The 23,514-nt window shown below is 37.6% G+C and overlaps 1 protein-coding gene across 6 annotated transcripts in view; it reads right to left on the reverse strand.

Moving 5' to 3' along the window:
- LOC149222634 (uncharacterized) overlaps positions 1-23,514 on the reverse strand; it is a 58,453-nt gene that overhangs the window by 12,313 nt on the left and 22,626 nt on the right. For all 6 annotated transcript variants that reach the window (XM_089385532.1, XM_089385534.1, XM_089385533.1 and 3 more), the window contains 12 exons: positions 23,334-23,393; positions 23,112-23,216; positions 13,831-13,944; positions 13,627-13,740; positions 13,419-13,532; positions 13,211-13,324; positions 13,000-13,113; positions 12,811-12,924; positions 12,602-12,715; positions 12,399-12,506; positions 12,191-12,298; positions 11,997-12,104 (listed from right to left, as the gene is read on the reverse strand). In XM_089385532.1, coding sequence (XP_089241658.1) covers positions 11,997-12,104; positions 12,191-12,298; positions 12,399-12,506; positions 12,602-12,715; positions 12,811-12,924; positions 13,000-13,113; positions 13,211-13,324; positions 13,419-13,532; positions 13,627-13,740; positions 13,831-13,944; positions 23,112-23,216; positions 23,334-23,393 — 1,287 coding nt within the window. The remainder of the gene's footprint in view (positions 1-11,996; positions 12,105-12,190; positions 12,299-12,398; positions 12,507-12,601; positions 12,716-12,810; positions 12,925-12,999; positions 13,114-13,210; positions 13,325-13,418; positions 13,533-13,626; positions 13,741-13,830; positions 13,945-23,111; positions 23,217-23,333; positions 23,394-23,514) is intronic.

Genomic DNA, 23,514 nt, shown 5'->3' on the forward strand with positions numbered 1-23,514 from the left:
TGGTTTAGAGGTCTTGGAATTCGACAATTGAAGAATCTATAACAAGACAAGAGATTTGCAGGTTTTCCTCCCAAGAGGAGAGGTTTTGGCCCTAGGTTGCAACCTACATTTTGTGTTCTTGTATATTATTGTTCTTCTTGTTTTGGTGATGATACACAAACATAATAATTAGTGAAGAAGTTAATAAGTAAGAAAAAGTAAAAACACATCACAAGCAATTATCAAGAAAAAGAGAAATCATCCTAACTATTGCCCTATATATATTTCTCAACACTCAGTGGGTTAGCTCAATCAATTCTACCATAGTGTTTCACGGTAGAGTTCAAAGCGATGTCTTTGGTTGTAGTCCCACTAGGGCTAAGGTTTGGATGAGTCCTGTTGGGTTACCCGCTTCTATTGTAGCTGGCAGTTCAACTGACCTCTATCATGACATTCCAGAGAACAAGTCAGATCCAATAAGGTCTTAATTGGGTCAAAATATATATGCTTTATCCATTCCAAACACCCCTTTCCCATGTCCCCCAGTTCCAAAAACTCAAGCAACATAGTCCATAACTGTGAGTGAACATGTGACCCGAAAATGACATTTTTGGTGAACACCCTGGACAAATAGGGCATTGCTAGATGATCTTGTAAGGAGCCCAATGAGTTGGAACTTCCTGTTAATTTTAGGATAACAATGGTATGTTCTATGCTTAGAGCAATTTTACTTCAATTTTCTTTATTAGTCCAATATCATATCCCAATATAGCAATCACATCAACATGATAGTAAAATGCAAATAGAACATAAACAATAACAGTAGAAGACAAGCCAACACAAGAGGACACAAGATATGGCACCAATCAGGGACAAACCCAATGTGGGGAAACCCTTGATCAATTCTTCTTATAATTCTTCAAAAGTTTAGCAAAGAGAGAGTACAATTTACAATATTCACTTGCCCAAACTGATCAGTGAAAATAGCATAAACAAAAAACCCTAACCAAAAAGTCAACGTTGGTCAATAGGGTTGAAATTGACCTCCAAAACAGCTCAATCAACCTTGGTCACAACTTGGCCTCCAACAGCGAGATAATGCAACCCAAAACAGTCTGAAAATAACCAGTCAACCTACCCAAACAAAGTCTCCCCCACAACACTGAAGTCAAACAAGATCAATGCTGGTCAAAGTCAGCCTCCCGAAATTTCGGTCAAATCTTGTCAACGCAACAGCTAGAAAAGACAGTCTTCCTTTCGCACGTGGAGAGAGAGAGGCCCATAAATCCTTACCCAATCAAGATGAGAGAGAAATATGAATGAGATAAGATGCCAAAATGAGGAGGCACCTTGTATTTTTTATATGAAACGTTGCAGGTTGGAGGAGGCTAATTTGATGGTTGGCCGACCTTGACAATTTGTCCATAATCAAAATAAATTTATAATTTCATTTGTGCATGTCAAAATGGGATGATATTTAGATCAATCCTACACCTCTCAGAAAGAGGAATCCAAGAAAAATATCAGTTGCCTCATAAGAGTTGTCCAAAGTGATGTTTGGCCCTAGTTGCCAAATTTAGCACTCCCTCTACACTAGGGAGAACATCACCTGCCAACTGTCTGACAATATGTACCATCCCTATCACTGCACTGCTCTGCTGAACCATGAAGAAAGAAGAAATTATTGAGAATGTATCATACCATTCTCCAATGACCCAAAGTTAGTGTCCAACAACAGAGTGTGCCATACCACTCTTAACTGGCCCCTAGTCAATTTCCATTAATCCCAGACGAATATCAGCATCCTAGCATAGGTAGTACGGTAGTACACGATGCGTCCATCGGTAGCACTATGGTCCCTATCCTCATTTCCCTACTCATTGGCCAGATGAGAGGTACTACCCATGAGTCTCGGACTGCATGGGTAGGATGTATCGACAAGAGAAGGTGAACCATTCATCTACTCATATGCCATAGAGGAGGGTGAACCACTCAGCCTATGCATATGCCACCATGGTGTATCACAGGGGAAGGTGAACCATTCACCCTATACACAGCGCACCACTAGGAGAGGGTGAGTCACCCTATGGTCACTCATCGTTCCAAGAAGTACCACAAGCCCCCCTGAGCTACCAGAGCTCACTATCCATCTCATATAGGACCCTCATAAGAGGGTCTCTCCACGACTCCAAGTCGTTCACGGAAGGTTAAGAATTTGACCTTCCCTAGGGGCTTCGTAAGAATATCGGCAACTTGCTCATCGGTCCCAATACGATGGAGCCTTAATGCTCCCCGTTGTACCATATCCTAAATAAATAGTCCTTGATATAAATATTCTTGGAGCGATCATGAAACACGAGACTCTCAGAAAGACAAATCCCACTTGGTTGTCACAGAAGATCACAGTCGTATCTAGCACATGTCCAAATAGCTCACTAAAGAGCTTCCTCAACCAGACAACTTCAAAAGAGGCCAAAATAGTAGCAATTTATTCAGCCTCAGCAGTGCTTAAAGCAACTGACTTCTGCTTCCTACTCATCCATGATATTGAAGCAGAACCTACAGAGAAGCAACATCATGATGTGCTTTTGCAATCCACAACACTGCTAGCCTAGTCTGCATCAGAGTAACCATGGAGCCTCACATTCCCGACAGTGTATCTTAGTCCATACGTGATTATGCCCCAGAGATATCTCAGTAGATTCTTGGCAACAATCCAATGTATATGATGAAGCTCGACCATAAACTGAGTCAATGTGTTCACTGCAAAACATGTCCAGACAAGAGTTCACCAATAACATCAGGGCCCCTATGAGTTGACAATACTCAGAAGGATTTCCCAAATCGGGCCCGTTAGCACTTCCGCATAACTTCTTGAAGTTAAGTTCCATTGGAGTAGTCACAGACTCGTAGTCCACCATCCCAAATCTTTCAAGTAGCTTCACAACATATTATCCTTGAGAAAGGAAATTCTCCCCTGGCCTAGGAAGTAATGCATCAATCTTAGATTCTTCATATCAAATTCGGAAGCCAACTCTCTTACATTGATGAATAAGAGGGTCTGCACATGTCAGAAAGAGATTGTCCACATAGAATACCAAGATGAGAGGCCAATCATTCTCAACCTTAAAGTAAAGGTTCGGATCATCTTCACTTCTTGTAAATCCCAGGTTCAACAGATAGTTATCGATCCTCTCATACCAAGCCGGGGGTGCTTGCTTCAACCCATAGAGGGCTTCCTTCAACCTGCATACATGTGTCTGACAATCTTGAACTTCAAACCCCTTAGGTTGTTCCACACAAACTTCCTCCTTAAGTGAACCATGCAAGAAGGCAGTCTTGACATCCATCTAGTGTAAATTCCGTCCTTGCAAGGCAGCAAGGGCTATAATCGAATGGATGGTGGTGTAGCGAGCAACGAGTGCAAATATCTCATCATAATCTACACCTTCCTTTTGAGAGAAGCCTTGAGCAACAAATCCGACCTTGAACTTCTCAACACTTCCATCAACACCATGCTTGATCTTGTAAAGACATTTAGAGGTGACAACAGATTTGTCTTAGGGTTTAGGGACCACATCCCAAACATCATTCTTCATAATTGACTCACTCTTTGTTCATAGCATCCTTCCAAACTTGTTGCTTCACAGCTTCTTTGAATGAGCAAGGTTCAGATTGAATAATGGTGCTCATCGCAGTTAAGTACCCTTGGTACCTATTAGGCTTCTTGCTTTCACAAAATGTCCCCTCAGTGCAACATGTCTCTCGTCATCTTCGAGAGTTTCCCTCAACCGTGAGGGTCTCTTTTTGGAGGAGGATGGGTCATGAGGAGCAGGATCAATGGGATCCATCGGTTCTTCAACATTAGGCATTGGCTCATCCTACGAATCTCCCTGATTTCCTGCATCTACTTCTTTGTCCTTCCTCGGAATAGGAAGGTTGTTAATCTTCCTTAGGATAGCATCCTCTTCGAAGGTGACATTATGACTAAACTTTACTTCTCTTTGACCAGGCACATAGATTTTATATGCCTTAGAAGTTCCATTGTAGCCCACACAAGTTCCTTTCTTCCCAGATGCCTCCAATTTACTTCTCTTTTCTTTCGGCACATGAAAGTATACGAGACTACCAAAAATTCTTAATTAGAAACATCAAGTTTTTTACCGGTGAAAACTTCTTTAGGAGTTTTGTAGTCCAATGCTTGATGAGGGCTTCGATTTTGAATGTACACAGCAGTGTTGGCAGCTTCTTCCCATAGGAACTTTGGAAGTCCTTGATCATGAAGCATGGCACGAGTGGCTTCTATAATGGAAAGATTCTTCCTTTCAGCAACACCATTTTGCTCAGGAGTATACGCAGTAGTAGTCTCCCTCTTAATGTCAGCTTCCCTGCAATAGTCATTGAATTCATTTGACCCATACTCAGTTCCATCATCAGTCCTCAATATCTTGATCTTCTTCCTTGTTTGATTTTCCACCAAGTATTTGAAGGCACAGAACCATGAGAATATTTCGTCCTTCTTCAAGAAATATATCCAAGTTTTGCAAGAGAAGGCATCCATAAAGACAGCATAATATAAATATCCTCCTAATGATGTCACAAGCAACATTCCAGATAGATCAGAATAAACCAATTGCAAAATGTATGTGGTCTTGCTATCATTTCAGGGGAATGGTCCCCTTGTATGTTTTCCCTCAGCACATCCTTGGCATGCACCTTCATTCTCTATTTTGAATTCGGGCATACGTGTAACCATCTTCTTTGCATCGGATAGAGCCTTATAGTGAAGATGAGCAAACCTTTGGTGCCATAGTTCAGATTGAAGAGATGTGTCGCAAGACATGGCTTCCAGTGGACTTCCTCCAACTTGATATAAACTGTCAACCTTGAATCCAAGAGTAAATGCTTCTTTGAAATTTCTTTTCCACACACATACCTTTCCATCGATGAATGCCACCTCGAATCCTTTGTCTTCCATCGTCGAGATAGACAATAGATTCTTCTTTAGATCAGGTACATATATTACTTCTTGGAGATGAACGTTGTTACCTTGATTCAATTGAAGGGTAGCATTCCCAACTCCCTTCACGAGATAGGTGGCATTGTCTCCAAGGATAATTTCCAAATATGTATCCTTCTCTATCAGATTTGAAAGAGATTCCTTGTACCCGGCGAGATGCCTTGAGGCACCACTATCAATCAACCAATTTCCCAAAGTATCCAAAGTAGAGGCAGTGGAGAGGGCAGATATAAGATAAAACTCCTTTTGCTTAGAATTTACAACATTAGACACATCATACCTGGAGTTTCTTGTTCTTTTAGAAGCTTTATCATTTCCAAGTTGAGTAGCGGCAGCGTTCCTTTGCCCTTTGTTGTTGAACCTGCGATTCCTTTGATTGTTGTTGCTGCCCCTGGAATGATTGTGACCAAAATTCCAAACTTGTTGCAAACGAAGCATCTTCCCTTCCTTCCAATTTTAAATCTCGGTCTTCGTTGAATTTGCTTCTTTGAACTTGCATTGTTCTTCCTCTTGACATGCGCAGAGAATGCGGTAGGATTATTCCTATTTGAAGGCATCTCCAATTCCATCATCCTTGTTTCTTCTTGAGAACATCTAGTTAACAATTCTTCAAAACCTGGAATTATGTCGTTATTGAGAATAGTAATGTTGAACACATGCCATTCAGAAGGAAGACCTCCAAGGGCAATGAGAGTGAGCTCCCTGTTAGCAATAGCTTCACCAATAGAAAGAAGATCATTTTTTTATCTCGGTAAGCCTCGTGAAGTAGGATGGAATATCCTCACCTTTTCCCTTCTTTATATCCTTCAGCTTGTTTTTGAGGAAAAGAATTTGATTTAGATAGAGGAGGAATGACATGTTATAGAGTTTTTTGGACCCAACGTTTCGGACTACCAAGTGAGTCCATCATCAGGGGATGCGACAATAGATAATCTTCAAACCTTAATGATGTATCCATGAGCTATGTTTAGGGTAAATATATAGGTTATTAAGGAAGGAAGTGAGAAATTAGGTCCGCCAATATTTTTAATATCATATATTATTATTTATATTATTAATTAATTAATTTTTTGTTTTAAATTTTTTTATTTAATTAATTGATTTATTTATTATTTAATTAGCTAATTAATAAGTTAGATAGGTGGATTAATTAATTAATTTATTAAATAGGTTACAGGGATAAATAGATTAATTAGTTAGTTTTATATTTTTTAATTAATATGTTTACTAATTTATTTATATATAAAATTAATTTAAATAATGGTTTGCTTAATTTATTAATTTGTTTTAAACTAATTATTATTATTATTTAATTAATTATTTGTTTGTTTGTTTTATTTATTTATTATTATTATTTTATTATTTTATTTTAATTTTTAATTTATTTATTTATTTTTTAATTAAATAATTAATTGATGAGTTATAAATTAATTACTAAATTTAATTATTATATTTATTACTTTTATTGTAAAAATGATCAATCCCTTAACTACTTTATTTGATTTAATTAATTAAAGTTTAAATTAATTTTATTATTTATTAATATTAATATTTATTTATTTTCTTACTAATTAAAGTATTTACATTTGGTTAGTTAGTTTTATTTAATTTATTTATTCAATTAATTAATTTTATAGGATTGGTGAGATATTTTTATAGTATTATCTAAAATTCCTAGGGTTAATTTTTAATTGTTTAAATTTACAACTATATGTATTTTATCAGATGTGAAAAATCTATTACTGATTTATGTTTAAATTTGTTAGATGATTTAATGTTTAAGGAGGATGATTAAGGTAAATTTTATACTGATTTTTAAGAGAGGAGGGAATAGGTTAATATAAGGGGTAAGAGCTTATTATTGATTTTTTAAGATTTCAAGTAAAGGTTTCCAAGTGTTACTTAGTTTTAATCCATCATCTCGGTTAAAGTTGTTTTTCCTTTTTTCTATTTCAATGGCTTCTTTAATTTTCCTTTTAAGATAGTGTTCTTTTTTCACAAGTTTGGCTTCTTACATGGAGATGTAATGAGAGGAAGAGTAGACATGTTCTTTAATTCTAATATTAAGAGACCTACCTGTTTCACCTATGTATTCCTTACCACATGAGCAAGGAATCACATAAACGCCTTTCTGAAGGTTAGGGTTTATGGGATCTTTACCTGAGTTGAATAATTGTCTGATGGTGTTAGCAGGGGTGAATGCTACATTAATGTTATGTTTATTGAGAAATTTAGTAATTTTATCCGTGGTGCATTTTATGAATAGAATCCGTGATGATCTTCTTGGCTTTGAATGCACCCTTCTTGTACTTTGTCTTAACAGCAATCGGTGCATTTTAAGGAGGTTTTGTATCTTTCCCTGCACATAATCCATGACATCTTGCTCTTCTAAAATCAAATCAAGAGACATCTTCCATGCATGATAATCAGAGTTATCATGAAGCTTATCATCAGACTTGAAGTAAGATGTGGAGGCCATTGAGACTTGTTCTTGATCAGTGATTGCTCCTCTTAGTGATTGTTCTTCACTCTTGCTTGGGCTTTGTCTTCACCTCCGCTCCAATACCACGTTAATTTTAGGATAACAATGGTATGTTCTATGCTTAGAGCAATTTTACTTCAATTTTCTTTATTAGCCCAAATATGATATACAATATAGCAATCACATCAACATGATAGTAACATGTAGATAAAACATAAACAATAACAGTAGAAGACATGCCAACACAAGAGGACACAAGATATGGCACCAGCCAGCGACAAACCCCATCATGGGGAAACCCTTGATCAATTCTTCTTATAATTCTTCAAAAGTTCAGCAAAGAGAGGGAGTACAATTTACAATATTCACTTGCCCAAACTGATCAGTCAAAACAGCAAAAACATAAAGCCCTAACCAGAAAGTCAATGCTAGTCAACAAGGCTGAAGACAAGCCTACACAAGAGGACACAAGATATGGCACCAACCAGGGACAAACCCCAATGTGGGGAAACCCTTGATCAATTTTTCTTATAATTCTTCAAAAGTTCAGAAAAGAGAGAAAAATTTACAATATTCACTTGCCCAAACTGATCAGTCAAAAGAGTAGAAACAAAAATCCCTAACTAGAAAGTCAACGTTGGTCAACAAGGCTAAAATTAACCTCCAAAACAGCTCAGTCAACCTTGGTCAACTCGACCTCCAACATCAAGATAATGCAACCCAAAACAGTGCAAAAATAACCAGTCAAATTTGATCAACAAAAGTCAACACAGCAACCTAAATTAGGGTAGTCAACGCTGGTCAACTCGAGGGTGTCAAACTATCTCGATTTTTGTGCCCAAAACAACGGCCTGCCCAAACAGAAGTCTCCCTCACAAAACCGAAGTCAAACAGGGTCAATACTGGTCAAAGTCAGCCTCCTGAAATTTCGGTCAAATCTGGTCAATGCAACAGCTAGAAAAGACAATCTTCCTTTCACATGTGTGGAGAGAGAGGCCCAGAAATCTGTACCCAATCAAGACGAGAGAGAGGAAGATGAATGAGATGAGATGCCAAAATGAAGAAGAGGCACCTTGTATTTATATGCAACGTTGAAAGCTGGAGGAGGCTAATTTGATAGCTGGCCGATCTTGACAATTTGTCCATAATCAAAATAAGTTCATAACTTCATTTGTACATGTCAGAATGAGATGATCTTTAGATCAATCCTGCACCTCTCGAAAAGAGGAATCCAAGAAAAATATCAGCTACCTCATAAGAGTTGTCCAAAGTGATGTTTGGCCCTAGTTGCCAAATTTAACATATCCTAACAGTGAACACCTCGTGCCAAAGAAGATTCACAATGGGCATCTAATAGTAATAGCTCAACCAAGAATAAGAGGCATATATGTGTTGGAACAAACTAGTGCATGTAAGGGTGTGGGAAGGTGTGCATTGTCACGACACCTGACCTCCTCTGCATCTTTGGTTAGGCTATCTACACTACACCTAACATCTCCAATCTCCAAGATAGGCTGGAAAAAAAATGATCAGCCTGGTACAACTAACACTCGATATTGTTATGAACCAAATCCTTAAAAATCGTAAGGGACCAGAAGTACACACCAAGTACACCAATGTGAAGGTGTAGTAATTCATATATTCCTACCCACCTAGGGTCGTATCCTCCAAAAAACATTATCCAATTAAGGGTGTTACATGCATTGAAACCTACTAATGTGGCTTTCCTCTTCTCATGATTTTTTTTCTTTCCAGTGATGATTGTTCACCATCCAACTGAATCCTTTTCAATGCTAATACTTGATGGTAGATTGTTGCATAATTTTTTCTTTTGATTCCACGTGTTGTTGTTGTGACTTCTCCATTTGTTGTAGTTGTGATCTTTTGATAATATCCAGTTCAATAATGGTTTTGTGATGCCTTATTTTATGAATATTGTTGATTATTCCATCTTCTTCCTCCGTAATGCTAATGTTGATTTGTTTCTCTTCCTTGCAATCTTTCCTGATAATGAGGTTGTCAATATGTTTTCACATTTGACGGTTTTCCTTCACTCTGCACACCATTTCACTTGTCTTCTTTCCACATATAATGTCCTCACCTATCCTTTTTGTTTGATCTTATTCAACATGGTGTGTGCTTCTGGTTTCCTATTTTCAGGTTTCGGTTCATTATACTATCTGAAATATGGCCATTCTGGAATTTTCGCAATAAATTCTTTTCTGTGAAGCTTCAGACAGCAAAAAGTTGGGGACACTGAGGAGAAATATCAAGATGCATGTCATCAAATTTTCAGGTTCTGGTTTATTGTGATATTTTAAGGATTTTGGTTCATAACATATATGGTTCCTAAGGTCTATTGTCTATTGAGTGATAACCTCCCTAATGCCAGACACATCTTATTGGAAAACAAATGAATGTAGCAAGGGGCACTGCTAAATGTCAATGTAGACAATGATATCTTCCTTGGATCTCATAATATAAGGAGCATCCATCTATAAAGATAGAAGTGCCCATTTGTCTCAAACTCATATAATTTGCAGCAACGACAAATTTTATCCCTTCTTGCATGTTTTTGTCAGTATCAACACATGCCAAGTGGGAACAGCCTCAACTGGATGAGCAAAATCCTCAGAGAATCAGATGATATGACATAAGTGCAGTTGAGACAAACAATGGAGCTGCCCATTAGCTGTAGACAGTGCTCAGAGTGCAAGACCATATTAGGTCATTGAGAAAACACCAAGCAATTTCACTGACGAAGTTATTTATAAGAGGATAGAAATGGCACTTTTCAGTCATATGGAACAAGCCCTTGTAACCATTTTGCCTTTGGCGAAGCACTGAAGCAGAAAAGAGACAGGGGAGTCTAATCGGACTTAAAACCAGAGATGCTTTGAGTTGAATTAAGCAAAGATCACTCAAGCCAAACATCTTTTATACTAGGTTGTAGGTTGCTTGATAACTTATCTTAACACACTAGTACAACCATAGATGAATTCCTATCTACCAATCACAATGACGGATGTTTTGGTAACATAATAGTTATTCAGTTGTGGCAGTTCAAACTTTGTTCCAATGGTTAATCTTCACATTATTTTACATTCTTCACATTAGGGCAGGTTGGAGAAATACAACGAGGCTTGTGCTTGTGTGTATCTAGCAGCTCATGGGACTACAGCTATGAAAACTTGCATATATTGCAAATGAAGATTGCAGACTAGTTGACCCACAATTGCAAATCAAGCTTCCATCTATGCAAAAGAGTAGGTCCACCTAGAAACGGTGAACAAGTTAAAATCAGTGTCTAACACTTAAGCGACCGGCATATGCACATGAATAGAGAGGAACCACAAAAGATAACACTCATGACTAAGAAACACTCAATTCCAGTAGTGCCAGGGCAAGCAACCAAACAACAACAAAAAAGTTGCATATATCAGTCTTTTAAAAACAAAACAAACCAGATCCATAACCAACGGATTTGGAAAATCTGACCCCTCACTTCTGATGGACCAGCTCTTGAACAAGTTTTGTAACTGATGCTGTACCAAACCAGCCAATTCAACTGGGTTCCAATCTCAACCAGCATGGATCCACCCATTTCCAAAAACGAAAACAGAAAACAACTAAAAAACCTAAAATCCCCAGACCCTGAAGCCTGAGAGTCTTATACAAGGATGCCCCAACAACTTATTTCCCTCTCAACTCTCTGAGTGAGCAATTGAGCATTTGCCATTTTTGGAACTGTGGTGATTCAGAGTGAGTTGGAGCTGATTTGAAATTGTTTGTTGGCTGCTTACAGTGGATTTGGCATTTTTCTATATTCACCCTTATAAGATATATAGGTGAGCAAACATTGCACGCTTGGTGTCTAACCGTTTGGATTTACTTTGACAAACATGAATATGTATTTTTTTATTATATGTTTCAAATTTAATGTATTATTTTTTAAACCAGTTTGCCAGCTGGTTCAGACCAGTATCTGGTTCCAATCCACTCAGGCCCTCCACCAGTTCCAAGTCAGGTTCCAGTTTTTTAAACATTATCATATAAACTAAAATTATCAATAACTAAATCCTCAAAAAGACCATTAATAATGTTCAATCCATGTCCTGTTTTTCATCTCTTTTTGGATCCCACCTTAAAATCTCCCATCTTATCTCGATTCTCAACAAGAGAGGCTAAATTTACCTTTCCCAATAAATTTGGTACCTTCTAAATATTGATCAAAGGGACCATGTAAATGGCATCACATCATGTGAATATTCTAAATACGTTGACAAATTGTAGGAACAAGTAACTAATGTATACAGTAAAAAATCTAAGTTAAATTATGTTTCCTTAAATCAGACATGTTATGGAACTTCCCAGAGACTTTCAAAATTCACTCTGCAAAAATGAGAAACCTTTTTACATGATTCAATTTTGTTGGAGACTAGCTTGAATGTTAATATACAGAAAATTACCAGATGGAAAATAATAAACAAGCAGAGAAAGTACATATCAACATACCTTCACAGTTTGTTTCTTTGCCTTTGGGTCATCATCACTCTCATCTGAACTGTCCTCTTCACTACTCTCTTTCTTGGCAAATTTTGCTGGTTGTTGGGTTTTTGTTACCTACAAAATGGGTCTCAAACTGGCTTGAATGTACATGAACCAGATGGAAAATAATAAACAACCAGAGAAAGTAGATATCAACGTACCTTAACATTCTGTTTCTTTGCCTTTGGCTCATCGTCACTCTCATCTGAACTGTCCTCTTCACTACTCTCTTTCTTGGAAACTTTTGCTGGTTGTTGGGCCTTTGTTACCTACAAAATGGGTCTCAATTAGAATGACTGACTTGAATGTTATGATACAGCAAACAACCTGAACCAGAAGAGAAGTTGAAAGGAACTAAGGAGGCATCACTTTAACACTTTGTGGTTTGGTAGTTGGTTCATCGTCACTCTCATCTGAACTATCCTCACTGCTGCTTTCTTTCTTTATAATTTTTGCTGGTTGCTGGATCTTGGTTACCTACCAGAATAATCTCGTTAGCACTTTAACACTCTGCCTGTCAGAGAGTAAATGAAACTACCACTTGGCATGTAAGATTTGTAAATTGAACACACCGTTTTTGGTTTCATTTCTTCATCACTTTCAGAGGTTTCTTCCTCACTGCTGCTTGTACCCTTCTTAAGTGGCTTGGCCAGAACAGCCTTTACTGGTTGTTGGGCCTTGGTTGCCTGCAAAAGCACCCTTTGTTAGACCTCAAGTACAAGGAACCACAAGAAAGGAAATGTGCCTAGCATTAACCACTTCTGTTAAAAATTGAACACACCATTTTAGGTTTTGGTTCCTCATCACTTTCAGAAGATTCTTCCTCACTGCTGCTTGTATCCATTTTAACAGACTTCTTAGGAATAGCCTTCACTGGTTGATGGACCTTGGTTGCCTATAAAATGACTCTTTGTTAGACATTAGGTAAATATGGTTATCATTTAGAGTTTCTGTTAAAAATTGAACACACCATTTTTAGTTTTGGCTCCTCGTCACTTTCAGAACTTTCTTCCTGACTGCTGCTTGTATCGACTTCAACCGACTTTGTAGGACCAGCCTTCACTGGTTGCTGGACCTTGGTTGCCTGCAAAAGTACTCATTATACATTAAGTACAATGAACAACGCAAAAGGTAATGAGGTTAGAAATAGAATCCAGCATTTCTATTACAATTGAACACACCTTTTTCAATTTTGGTTCCTCGTCACTTTCAGAAGTTTCTTCCTCACTGCTACTAGTATCCATTTTATCAGAGTTCACAGGAACAGCCTTTACTGTTTGTTCACCCTTGGTTGCCTACAAAAGGATCTCTTTGTTAGACCATAAGTACAGAACCACAAGCAAGAAAATGTGGTTAGCATTTAGCATTTCTATTGGAAATTGAACATACCATTTTTCGTTTTGGTTCCTCGTCACTTTCAGAGCTTTCTTCCTCACTGCTGCTTGTACCCATTGTAACAGACTTTGCAGCAACAGCCTTCACTGATGGTTGGGCCTTAGTTGCCTAAAAAGGGACTCTTTGTTAGACTTTAAGTATAGAACCACAAAAAAGGAAATGTGATTAGGCTTTTAGCATTTCTATTGAGAATTTAACATACCAATTTTGGTTTTGGTTCCTCATCACTTTCAGAACTTTCTTCTTCTTCGCTGCTTGTATCCATTTTAACAGACTTTGCAGGAACAGCCTTTACTGATTGTTGGGCCTTGGGTGCCTGGAAGAGGATTCATCAGAGCTTAAGTACAGAACCACAAGAAAGAAAATGCGCTTAGTATTTAGCATTTCTATTGGAAATTGAACATACCATTTTTCGTTTTGGTTCCTCGTCGCTTTCAGAAGTTTCCTCCTCACTGCTGCTTGTATCCATTTTAACAGACTTTGCAGGAATGCCCTTTACTGTTTGTTGGGCCTTGGTTACCTACAAAAGGACTCTTCGTTAGACTTATATGCAAGGATAGTAAACATGGTTGCCATTCAGTGTTTCTACAGAGGTACGCATGATTTTTGTTATAAGTTCCTTGTCACTTTCAGATGATTAGTCTTTGCTACTGCTTGTATCCATTTTAACAGACTTCACATGAACAGCCTTTGCCAGTTGTTGGGCCTTGGCTACATACAAGAAGGCTCTTTGTCAGAGCTTCGATTACTGAGACTATTTCCTGTTGAAGTGAAGCAAAAAGTAGAGCATGTCTGTAAAAAATTGAACATCATTGTTTTCTTCACTCCATCATCAACTTCAGTAGATTTTTTATCACTGTTCCATGTATCCTTTTTAACAATGCTAGCAGGAACAGCATTTTCAGATCTCTCTTTTTTGTAGCTACATCTTTTGTATTAAGACAACTTTACAACATGTTCCTACTACTCTTTCAATTTCTTGTCCATCTACTCCCATAATGATGAGATATTTCGTAAGACATGTCACCAACACACCATGACTCCTGTCACAGAGTGAACTGCTACAAATCCTGTGGCAGCTGGGAAACCTAAGTCGGGTACATAGTGCTCAACGAAATGATGTAAAGTAAAGGCTCTGGAGTAAGTCATTAGAAACCAGCCAGAACCATGTTTAGGGCCAACATGGTTTGGACCTAATCTGACCTGTACCTGGTTTTCAAATTGATTTGAAGGAAAACAGGGCTGACATCTGTGTGGAAGGTCACTTTCTGAAATGAAGAAAGGGCCAGCCTTAGACATTTAATTGGCTCACCATCCAGTCGTTCTTTAAGACGGCTAACCTGGAGAATGGGATTTAAACTGAATTTAAATTGCATATAATGACCGAGGCCGACATGAAGTTTGGGCCTAAACTGGGCTGGACCTATACCTAGTTTTCAAATTGATTTGAATGAAAATGGGGCTAACCTCTGTGAGGGGGGTCAATTTCTGATGTGAAAATTGGGCCAAACTTAAACATTTGATTGGGTTGACTTACAGCTGCGCTTTAAGAGGGCTAACCTGTCAAATGGGATTTAAGCTATGTTACACGAGAACTGCTCCCAAGAGTTGGGAAACCCATTCCAATGGTTCCCGCGCTCCCGGGAGCTTTGGAACCGTATGGGAACATTCCCTTTTCAGTGGAAGCTGCAATAGGAGCTTGGGAAAGTTCCGGGAGCTTTGAAGACTATTTTTTTTTGGAGTTTCGGCGTTCCCTGGGGTTGGGGAATACAAAGTCTGTAGAGAAATACGCTGAACTGCAAACAAAACATGAGCCTAAGTTGAAATCTCCGCAGGAAGAAAGGCCAAAGACATCCTTAACACCAATATCCTTAATTGAGAAACTGGAGCAATCTCTTGATGGGTTAAGGAAGCGTGTGGCACCTCAATGTAAGGGCGATATTTGGGATGTCATGCTGATGAGTATTTCTTTTGTTGTTTATGTAAATATATCACAGAAGATTGTGTGTGCAAATTATATGTGGCAGTCAATGCTTAAAAATTAGAGTTGCTTTACTTTTTCTCTAAAGAATAACTAGAGAAACATATGTAAAACTGTTCTTTTGTATTTTTAAGCCAGATTGTTTCAAAGACTCGTCATGTGTCATAATGAACTTGATATTTTAATATTTTATATATATAAAAGGGAGAGAGACACTCAAAGAATATATTTATATATAAGAGAGATGATATATTTACTATTTATATATTTGAATTGATTTTAATATTTGAATATTTTGATTCAATATTAATTTTCATTATTATATAAATTATTAAATTATATAATTAAAAAAAAAATTATTTTTATATTTTCAAATTTTTTATTATATAATATTACCAATCCCGATTAGCCGTTTCCTGTAAATTTTGGGGAAACCTCTAGCCGTTCCCGACACCCGTACCCATGTTCCCGACGTTCCAAAAACTCATGCAACATAGGATTTAAGCCTCCCATTTTAAATTGTATATAATGACCAAGGCTGACATCTGCTTAGACTAATTCATTTTATATATATGCCCATACCTGGAAGAGGTTATCAGAGCTGTTATATACATCATTGATGGAGAAAACTAGCCCAATTGGAGGGGGCTGTCCCTTGTTCAAAGGTTTCTTCTCCGCATTCAATATGGGTTGGCTTGTGTCCCCACTTTGGAGGGTGTTTTCATGGCAGGTTTGAATAATGATTGAAAGAATGCATGTTGAAGGGCCTTTGGAGGCTGGTTACGGCGCTTGGAAGCTCCCTTTGGTGATGCATCTTGAATTTGACCTTTACCCCTTAAATTTTAATCATGTGGCATGAATGCAATAAATGTAATTTACATTTTTTAATTGGCGAAGAAGGCCTCTTGCCCCTCCATAGGATAGATTAGGAGCTTTAGAAAATTAACATTTTAATGCAAAGGAACCTGAGCACCTCCTCTACAATTAGAGGTGCACTACCTCTCATTTTCTCATGGTTGAATTTGCGTGAAATCCATTAGCAAGTCTAAAATTTCTGAATTTTCCTCTTGTTTCTTAATGTTGGCTATCAATGGATAGGTTGAGTGACTTACAGAGGAGTTCGTGTTGATATGGATAGTTCTCTCTTCTTGATGAATACTGGTATATCTTGATGAGGAAGGCCTTGTTGATGTGCATAGACTTCTTTTCATGAGGGATTACTGATCAGTTTTGATGGATACATGATATAAATTGAGTAAGATATTTTTCTTTATCTTGTTCCAAGTTGATGAATAAGGGTTATAAAATATTCAACATAGTTTTGTTAGTATTTTTATCTCACTATTTTCTTTGGGCAAGATTTCTCATGCTTGAATTGGTGGAGAAATCCCTTAGCAATTCTTAAAAATTTTCTTGTTTCATAATTCTCGCTATGGATGGATTTGTTGAGCAACTTATTGAGGAGTTTGTGTTGATATGGATAATTCTCTTTTCCTGATGGATACTGATATATCATGATGAAGAAGGCCTTGTTGATGTGGATAGACTTCTTTTCATGGATGATTATTGGTGAATTTTGATGGATACATGATATAAATTGAGTATGCTATTTTTAATTTTCCTTTATCTTGATCCAAGTTGATGGAAAAGGGTTATTAGATATTCAACATAGTTTTGCTAGTATCTTTTCTCATTATTTTTCTTGGGCAAGATTGTCATCTAATTCCTTTTGAGGTGACTTAGGCACCTAGCCCAAGTGGCCTAGTCCTTGAAGCTAAATCTGCTCCAAAGCCTTCTTGAACCTCTCATCAAGTTCTTTTCGAGATGACCTAAACTAAGCTCACTCCCTTATACCATCTTTGAAGATTGAAGGACGTCTAGGTCAAACCACGAGGGCACACCAGTTAGTCTTCTCTAGTATTTGAACCTAAATCCACTCCCTTTCTCTACATTGTGTTGCTCATTGACCCAAAGACTTCCTCTTTGAACTCAAACATGAAAATTACCCTAAAGAACCATAGCAATCCTATCCACCTTAAATCCTAAAGGACTTTGATTGGTGGTATTGAAGTATAAGCCTTATGAGACTCTTGACTTGGTTTCACTAGGACATTAGGCCCCCTATTGAGTATACACAAGATCCCACAATTGAGGTTTTGTACTTTTTCTCGAGAAGTGCAAGATTTTCTTGAAACGCTCTTAACATTTCAAACCCACAAATGAACAATAAACAATATGCTTCAAATCATTTCCAACCCACAAATCAAAAATAAACAACATGGCTTGAACCATTTCCAACCCACAAATCAACAATAAACAATAACTCGCAGGGTTGTATGAAAAGGAGCAAATCAAGGAGAAGGTTGAATAGAAAACAAATGGTGCAATTCATTCTATACATCACCAAGAAATGAGTATTGTTCTGTTCAACTAGAAAAGTGGTGGCCTTGTTCAATTTTAGAAATTACAAATTTAGCTTTTCCCTTTCATAATTGACATATGAGTTTTCGATGCAAAAAGAATCTCGAACAAAATTTATGGCATGAAATATGCTTGCACATTAAAGCATGCCACATAAAATTGGTCAAGACAACTCAGTAAATTGATTTGATGCTATTTTCCACACCTTTACTAATGACATTATATATCATATTATCTGAAAACAAGAAACAAAGTTAAAATTGCCCAAATGGGTAAAACATGTGACTACTTTCCCAGAATTTCCCTCCTAAGTGAAGTTGTTACAATCTATAAAAGAGTTCCCAAACGCATCTAACAAAAGACCAAACAAGAGACATGAAGATGAAAGAAAAGGTAAAACAAAAAAATGCAAATGTCCTCCCAAACAACAAAATAAAGTGAAATATGATAAAAGCAAGGCAAGGATGCCATTAATCCAGCCCTCACTTGGGACCCCCCCAAAGCAAGTGCCATAGTGTTGAAATTTGGGTTAGGTCGGAAGGTATTTCTGAGTGGTGGAAGCCCACGAACAAGGACCCTGTAGGCAAGTTACCCAAGTGTTGGGGTTTTGGACCCTGGGTTTAAAACAAGAAAAATAATTTAAACTAATTTTAGTCATGTAGGCTCAAATCGGCCAGCTAGGCCAAGGGACATGGCGATTGGGATTAACACCCCATGATCTACTATATATTGGAGACCAATGGAATGGTCATTCTACAGTAGCAACTCTCACCTTCTGAAGAACTAGTAGCCCAAGAGAGAGCTGCAAATCTCCAAGTAAAGGACGAATTGAAGATTTTGTTCTGTCTGTTGGACGAATAAGAGGAGGTTGGACGTGAGGTAAATCTATCAGTTATTTGAGAGGTTATCCTGGCCAAAATTTTGTTTATTATCAGGACGAGGGTCAAAGCCATAGAACAGGGCCAAAGACACCTCAAATCAGAAAGCATGGAAAGTCGAAAGGCCTCAGTGTTGTGGACAGATAGTTAAAAGTAGGCTGCCGCCTATTCCAAGGCTAGGCCGCAGGCAAAGAAGAGGGGCCGCAGAGGGCCGAGTATTTCTGAGAACTAGGCTGCAGGCCTAGGAGGAGGCCGAGAGGCTTCAGGCTTACGAACAGAGGGTTGAGGTGCCTCAGAAGGCCAGTGAAGGTGGGCAGAGGAGGCTGTTGTTCATTGAAGGTGAATTGTTGAGATATATAGTGTGTGGGTACAGGCATGTGTGTGTGCAGATGCAGGTATGAGTAGATGTGCAGGTACAGGTACAAATAGAGGGTCTTTCGAAATATGAGAATTGGGTATGTCACAAGAAAACATAAAATTTTATACATTTCCAAAAAACACAAAACAACACCAAAATTTATGTCAATCATTTTGATGTTTGGGTCCTGAAATCATTCATGCATTCATCAATTGACATTTCAAATCATTCAAGTATTCAGAAATTCAGATTCAACATTGAGGATTCCTCTTAAGATATTTTTACAGTCAATAGATAGGATTTATTGCCATGGTGGAAAATTTTGAGAGAAGAATAATCTTAAAGTGAAATTTGAAGACTTAAGAATGTTGAAAATGCTTTAATATATCATTCCACCGGAATAAATTTAAACGCTAGATGAAGTTTTTTATGATAGTTACATTATTGTGGTTCAGAAACTCTAATTCTGTGCTTTATTTGACGTACCAGTAAAGTATGGGTACCACAGCTTGCCATGCAAGTATAACTTTGGTTCATGGCTAAGTTGTCAAGATGTGTTGATATATCAGAGTTAGGCATAATATTTTATAAATAAGATACCTGAAATATATGTAAATTAGCAATGACTCGGATTCAAATCATTCAAGCATCCATCAACTGACATTCAAAAGTGTGGGTTCCTCTTAACATATTTCCACTACAGACAGGATTTCTTAACATGGTGAAGAAATCTGATCAAACAAGAAGAAGAAGAAGAATCTGAAAGCAGGATTTGAAGACTGAAGTACAAAAAATGTCCTTCCAGCCAAAAACTTTAACACTATATGGACGTTAATGATTAGCCTCTTCAATCTCTATTGCTGTCAATGCATCCCTAAAAGAAATATGACACAGAAAACACTTTTCTTCTTATATATTTTGATGCCGGTCATTTCATGCTGCGAATGGAAATATAAAAACTGAGAGATTGGTCACGGTTTTGTGGTTCAAAAATCCATTTGTCCACTATTTGACATCTTAGGCAATGTAGGTATAGTTTTTCCAAGCAGGTATAGTTTTGGTTCAAAGATAAGTTGCCAGGCTGTGTGGGAAAAGGGATGGGTGCATATCAGTGTTTTTAAAACCAGAACCAGTGACCGGACCGGTCCACCTAATGAACCGGTTTACCGACCGGAACCAGTCTAACCGGGACTGGTTTGGTCTAAACGAACCGGTTTTAAAAAAATACATTAAAATTTTAATTTTTAATGAAACAAAACTATTTTTAAGATGTAAAACCATGATTCCAAGCCAATAGAGACAAAATATGCAAAGTTTGCTCATTTATATACCATGTAAAGGTGAATATATCAAAATGGCACCGAGTGCAATACATATCATCGACAAAATAGCAAAATACATAAGCAAGCTATGAGGCCATTGACCTATAAAGTCCAGAAACAATGCTGCAAGCTATGAGGCCATTGGCCTACTACAAGTCTACAGTGTACACATGATCAATCATCAAGTTCATCACCACTACTAGCCACAAAACTAAAATGATTAAGCACGTTATGTGCAATTACAAAGTCATCATAATGTTTTGAGATTTTATTGTTGCTTAGTACAATCTTCTCTTTCTCTCTCCTCTTCATTGGACAGGGGTTGTGTTTGGGGACAAGTGGATGATCTGACATGCTGGTTGGAGTATCTGGGGTATGTTTTAGACTAAGAGTCACCTCTTTCTTGTGGAAATGTCATTGGCCAGAAACTTTTCAATAGGTGAACAATCCATTCAACATGAGATAAGTTTCTACCTTAGACCAAATTTGGCTCTCCAGATTTCAACCACGAATGCCAGTTCTCGGGAAGATATAGATACTCTTCAAGTTGGAACCAAAGGATGTATGCTGGCTCTCTCCTTGCTTATGCAAAGAAGTAAATATGGTTTTTCATTTTATGGCAGCTCCTAGATGGGTCAATCTTGATGTACACGTATGCTGATTTCTACTCTAATACATGCAGTGTATTCAAAAGGAAAAGAAATGATATCAGTGAGTTGCCTTCTTTTCCAGTTAATCACATTGATAAAGAGAGAACTAGAACGAACACGACAATAATGGGAAGGAAAGACATTAGTAGGCAATACCCAGACAATTCACATTGTGTATCCATATAACATAAAGATTGCAAAGGACCATGTCAATCAATTTTCCTATTTTTTAAAATTCCTCATGTTTTGACCTTCTAGGCTAAATTTTTACCTGTTTTGTAAATCCCCATCACAAATTACCAAACAGCAGGCCGCTTTTTTGAGTTGACGGTGGGCATGCCTCTAACTGGCCAGTTTAGGACGGAACCGGCCGGTTTGCTAAAAACCGGCCAGTTCCGTCCTAAACCGGCCGGTTAGGACCGGTTTATTCCAAAAAATGGCGAAATGGGTGACCTGACCGGGTTTTTTGGCCGGTTTCGACCGGTGGGTCTGCTAACCGGCCGGTTAGACTGGTAACTGGTTAGCAAGACCGGTTTTGAATACTATGGTGCAGATGTGATAACAACAGTTTTAAAACAGGGGAAAGTGATATGTCAGGGGTACATAAAAGTTTTATATATATGAAAAAAGTATTTTTAAAACATTAAACAACATTTGATATCTATGTATGGTTGGCAATAATTCTAGGATCCATTGCCATGGTGAAGAAATTTGAGTGAGAAGAAAAAGAATCTAAAAGTGAAATTTGAAGACTAAAGAATGATGAGAAAATATCCTTCAAGCTGAATATATCCTTCCAGCTTGACACTCTGAACTCTCCAATTGCTATTGCAGTCTGTGAATTCCCTACGAGAAATACCACACAAAAACTCTAATCTTCTCATTTTTCTATGTTGGATTCCTAGTCACTTCAAGCTGAAAAGGAAATGTAAAATTGAAAGATTAGTTAGATGCCTAACAGGTAATAATTATAGTTTTACAACTGGTCCCCTGCTTTTTTTATTTCCATGCTTTGTTTCCAAAAACTTGTTTTTTGGGAAATCTGCACCCTAATAAGAACCCATTTTTGGTATGGATACCAATATTTGAAGTGCATACCTAAATTTCAAGGTAACGATGCCCAGCCCTGAGTCATATTCACTACATGGGTACACGAGGGTATGACAGGGTACATACATGTACAGGCACTGGGTACAAGGTACACATTCCAGTACTTGGTTCATGTACTGTACAACATAAGTTCAAAGTCAAAGCAAGTGCCATGCTAAAATCAACATCATCATCGGCAACCTCATTCCTAAAACATTTTTCAGTGTCTACAATCCATGACTCTGCACCATCACAACAAGCCTCAATGACTTCACAGCCTATCTTGTTGTTGATCACCTTCGTTGAGCAAATCTCAACTGCGCAGAAGAGGAATATAGTTTAGACATTGGACATGATACATACTCCAGCAGTGCCAGCATGGAAAGAAAAACCCTAAAGTGAGCAGGAAATGCATAATGTATAGAAGAAATCCTATCACGGGAAAACGCCAACGTACCATGCCCGTACTGCACAAAAGATACAGTTGTATCCCTAGTACCTACTGACCACATGTTTCCATACAGGAACTGGCACACTGTTGTTCTTGATAACTAAGTTGCCATGTGCAACCTTGTCATAATGAATGCTTTGATTCTATTATGGTAAAACGTGAACTTTGTTGTTTGAGCATTTTGATGAAAACTCTATGGCTTTTTATGGTTGATGCCAAGGGGACTACATGGTTATCATGCAGTTAATATTTTTAAACTTTTTTGTATGTTGTATGCATATGTGGCAACTTTAATAGATAGCTCACTCAGCCAGATGCCTGGGAGCCCACGTTATTTTGTAAAAAGAATGCCCACTCTGTACATTATTGTTTACATTAATCATTAAAGTATATGCAAATAAATAAATCAAAGCATAGAACATATGATATTGACAAAAAACAGGAAAAAGAATCACCAGCATCACCCTAAATGCAAATGAAACAGCACCTATTTAATCATTTGATCATCCTAATCCCAAAACAAACAGTCTATTTTACCTTTTTAACAGTTCTCTCGTCTTCAGATTCCTCAGAGTCTTCGCTTTCAGACTCCTCAGAACTGCTCTCCTTTTTGGAAGGGATTTTGATTGTCCCTCCTACACTCTGTGCAGCAAAAAAAAAAACCATTTCCATGAAAGCCTAAATGACGACAGAGAAATTTAAAATTATGGGCAGCTAGATCTATCTTAGTACAAAGAAAAGTAATAAACATCCACATACCTTTTGAGATGCCAGGCTTGCTACTTTTTTGTTTGGCTGGGTAACCTTTGCTACAGGTTTCTAAAGAAATACAAAGAACAACACAAATATTATATTGTGAACATTTTCAAAAGTACAGCATTCCTACAACAACCCGCTTATATTAAGTCATAATGTAAAGATAAATTATGATAACCTTTCC

This window comes from Pinus tabuliformis, chromosome Q (genome assembly GCF_031772625.1).
Source record: "Pinus tabuliformis cultivar Carrire ecotype Pingquan chromosome Q, CPIR1, whole genome shotgun sequence".
NCBI lineage: Eukaryota > Viridiplantae > Streptophyta > Pinopsida > Pinales > Pinaceae > Pinus > Pinus tabuliformis.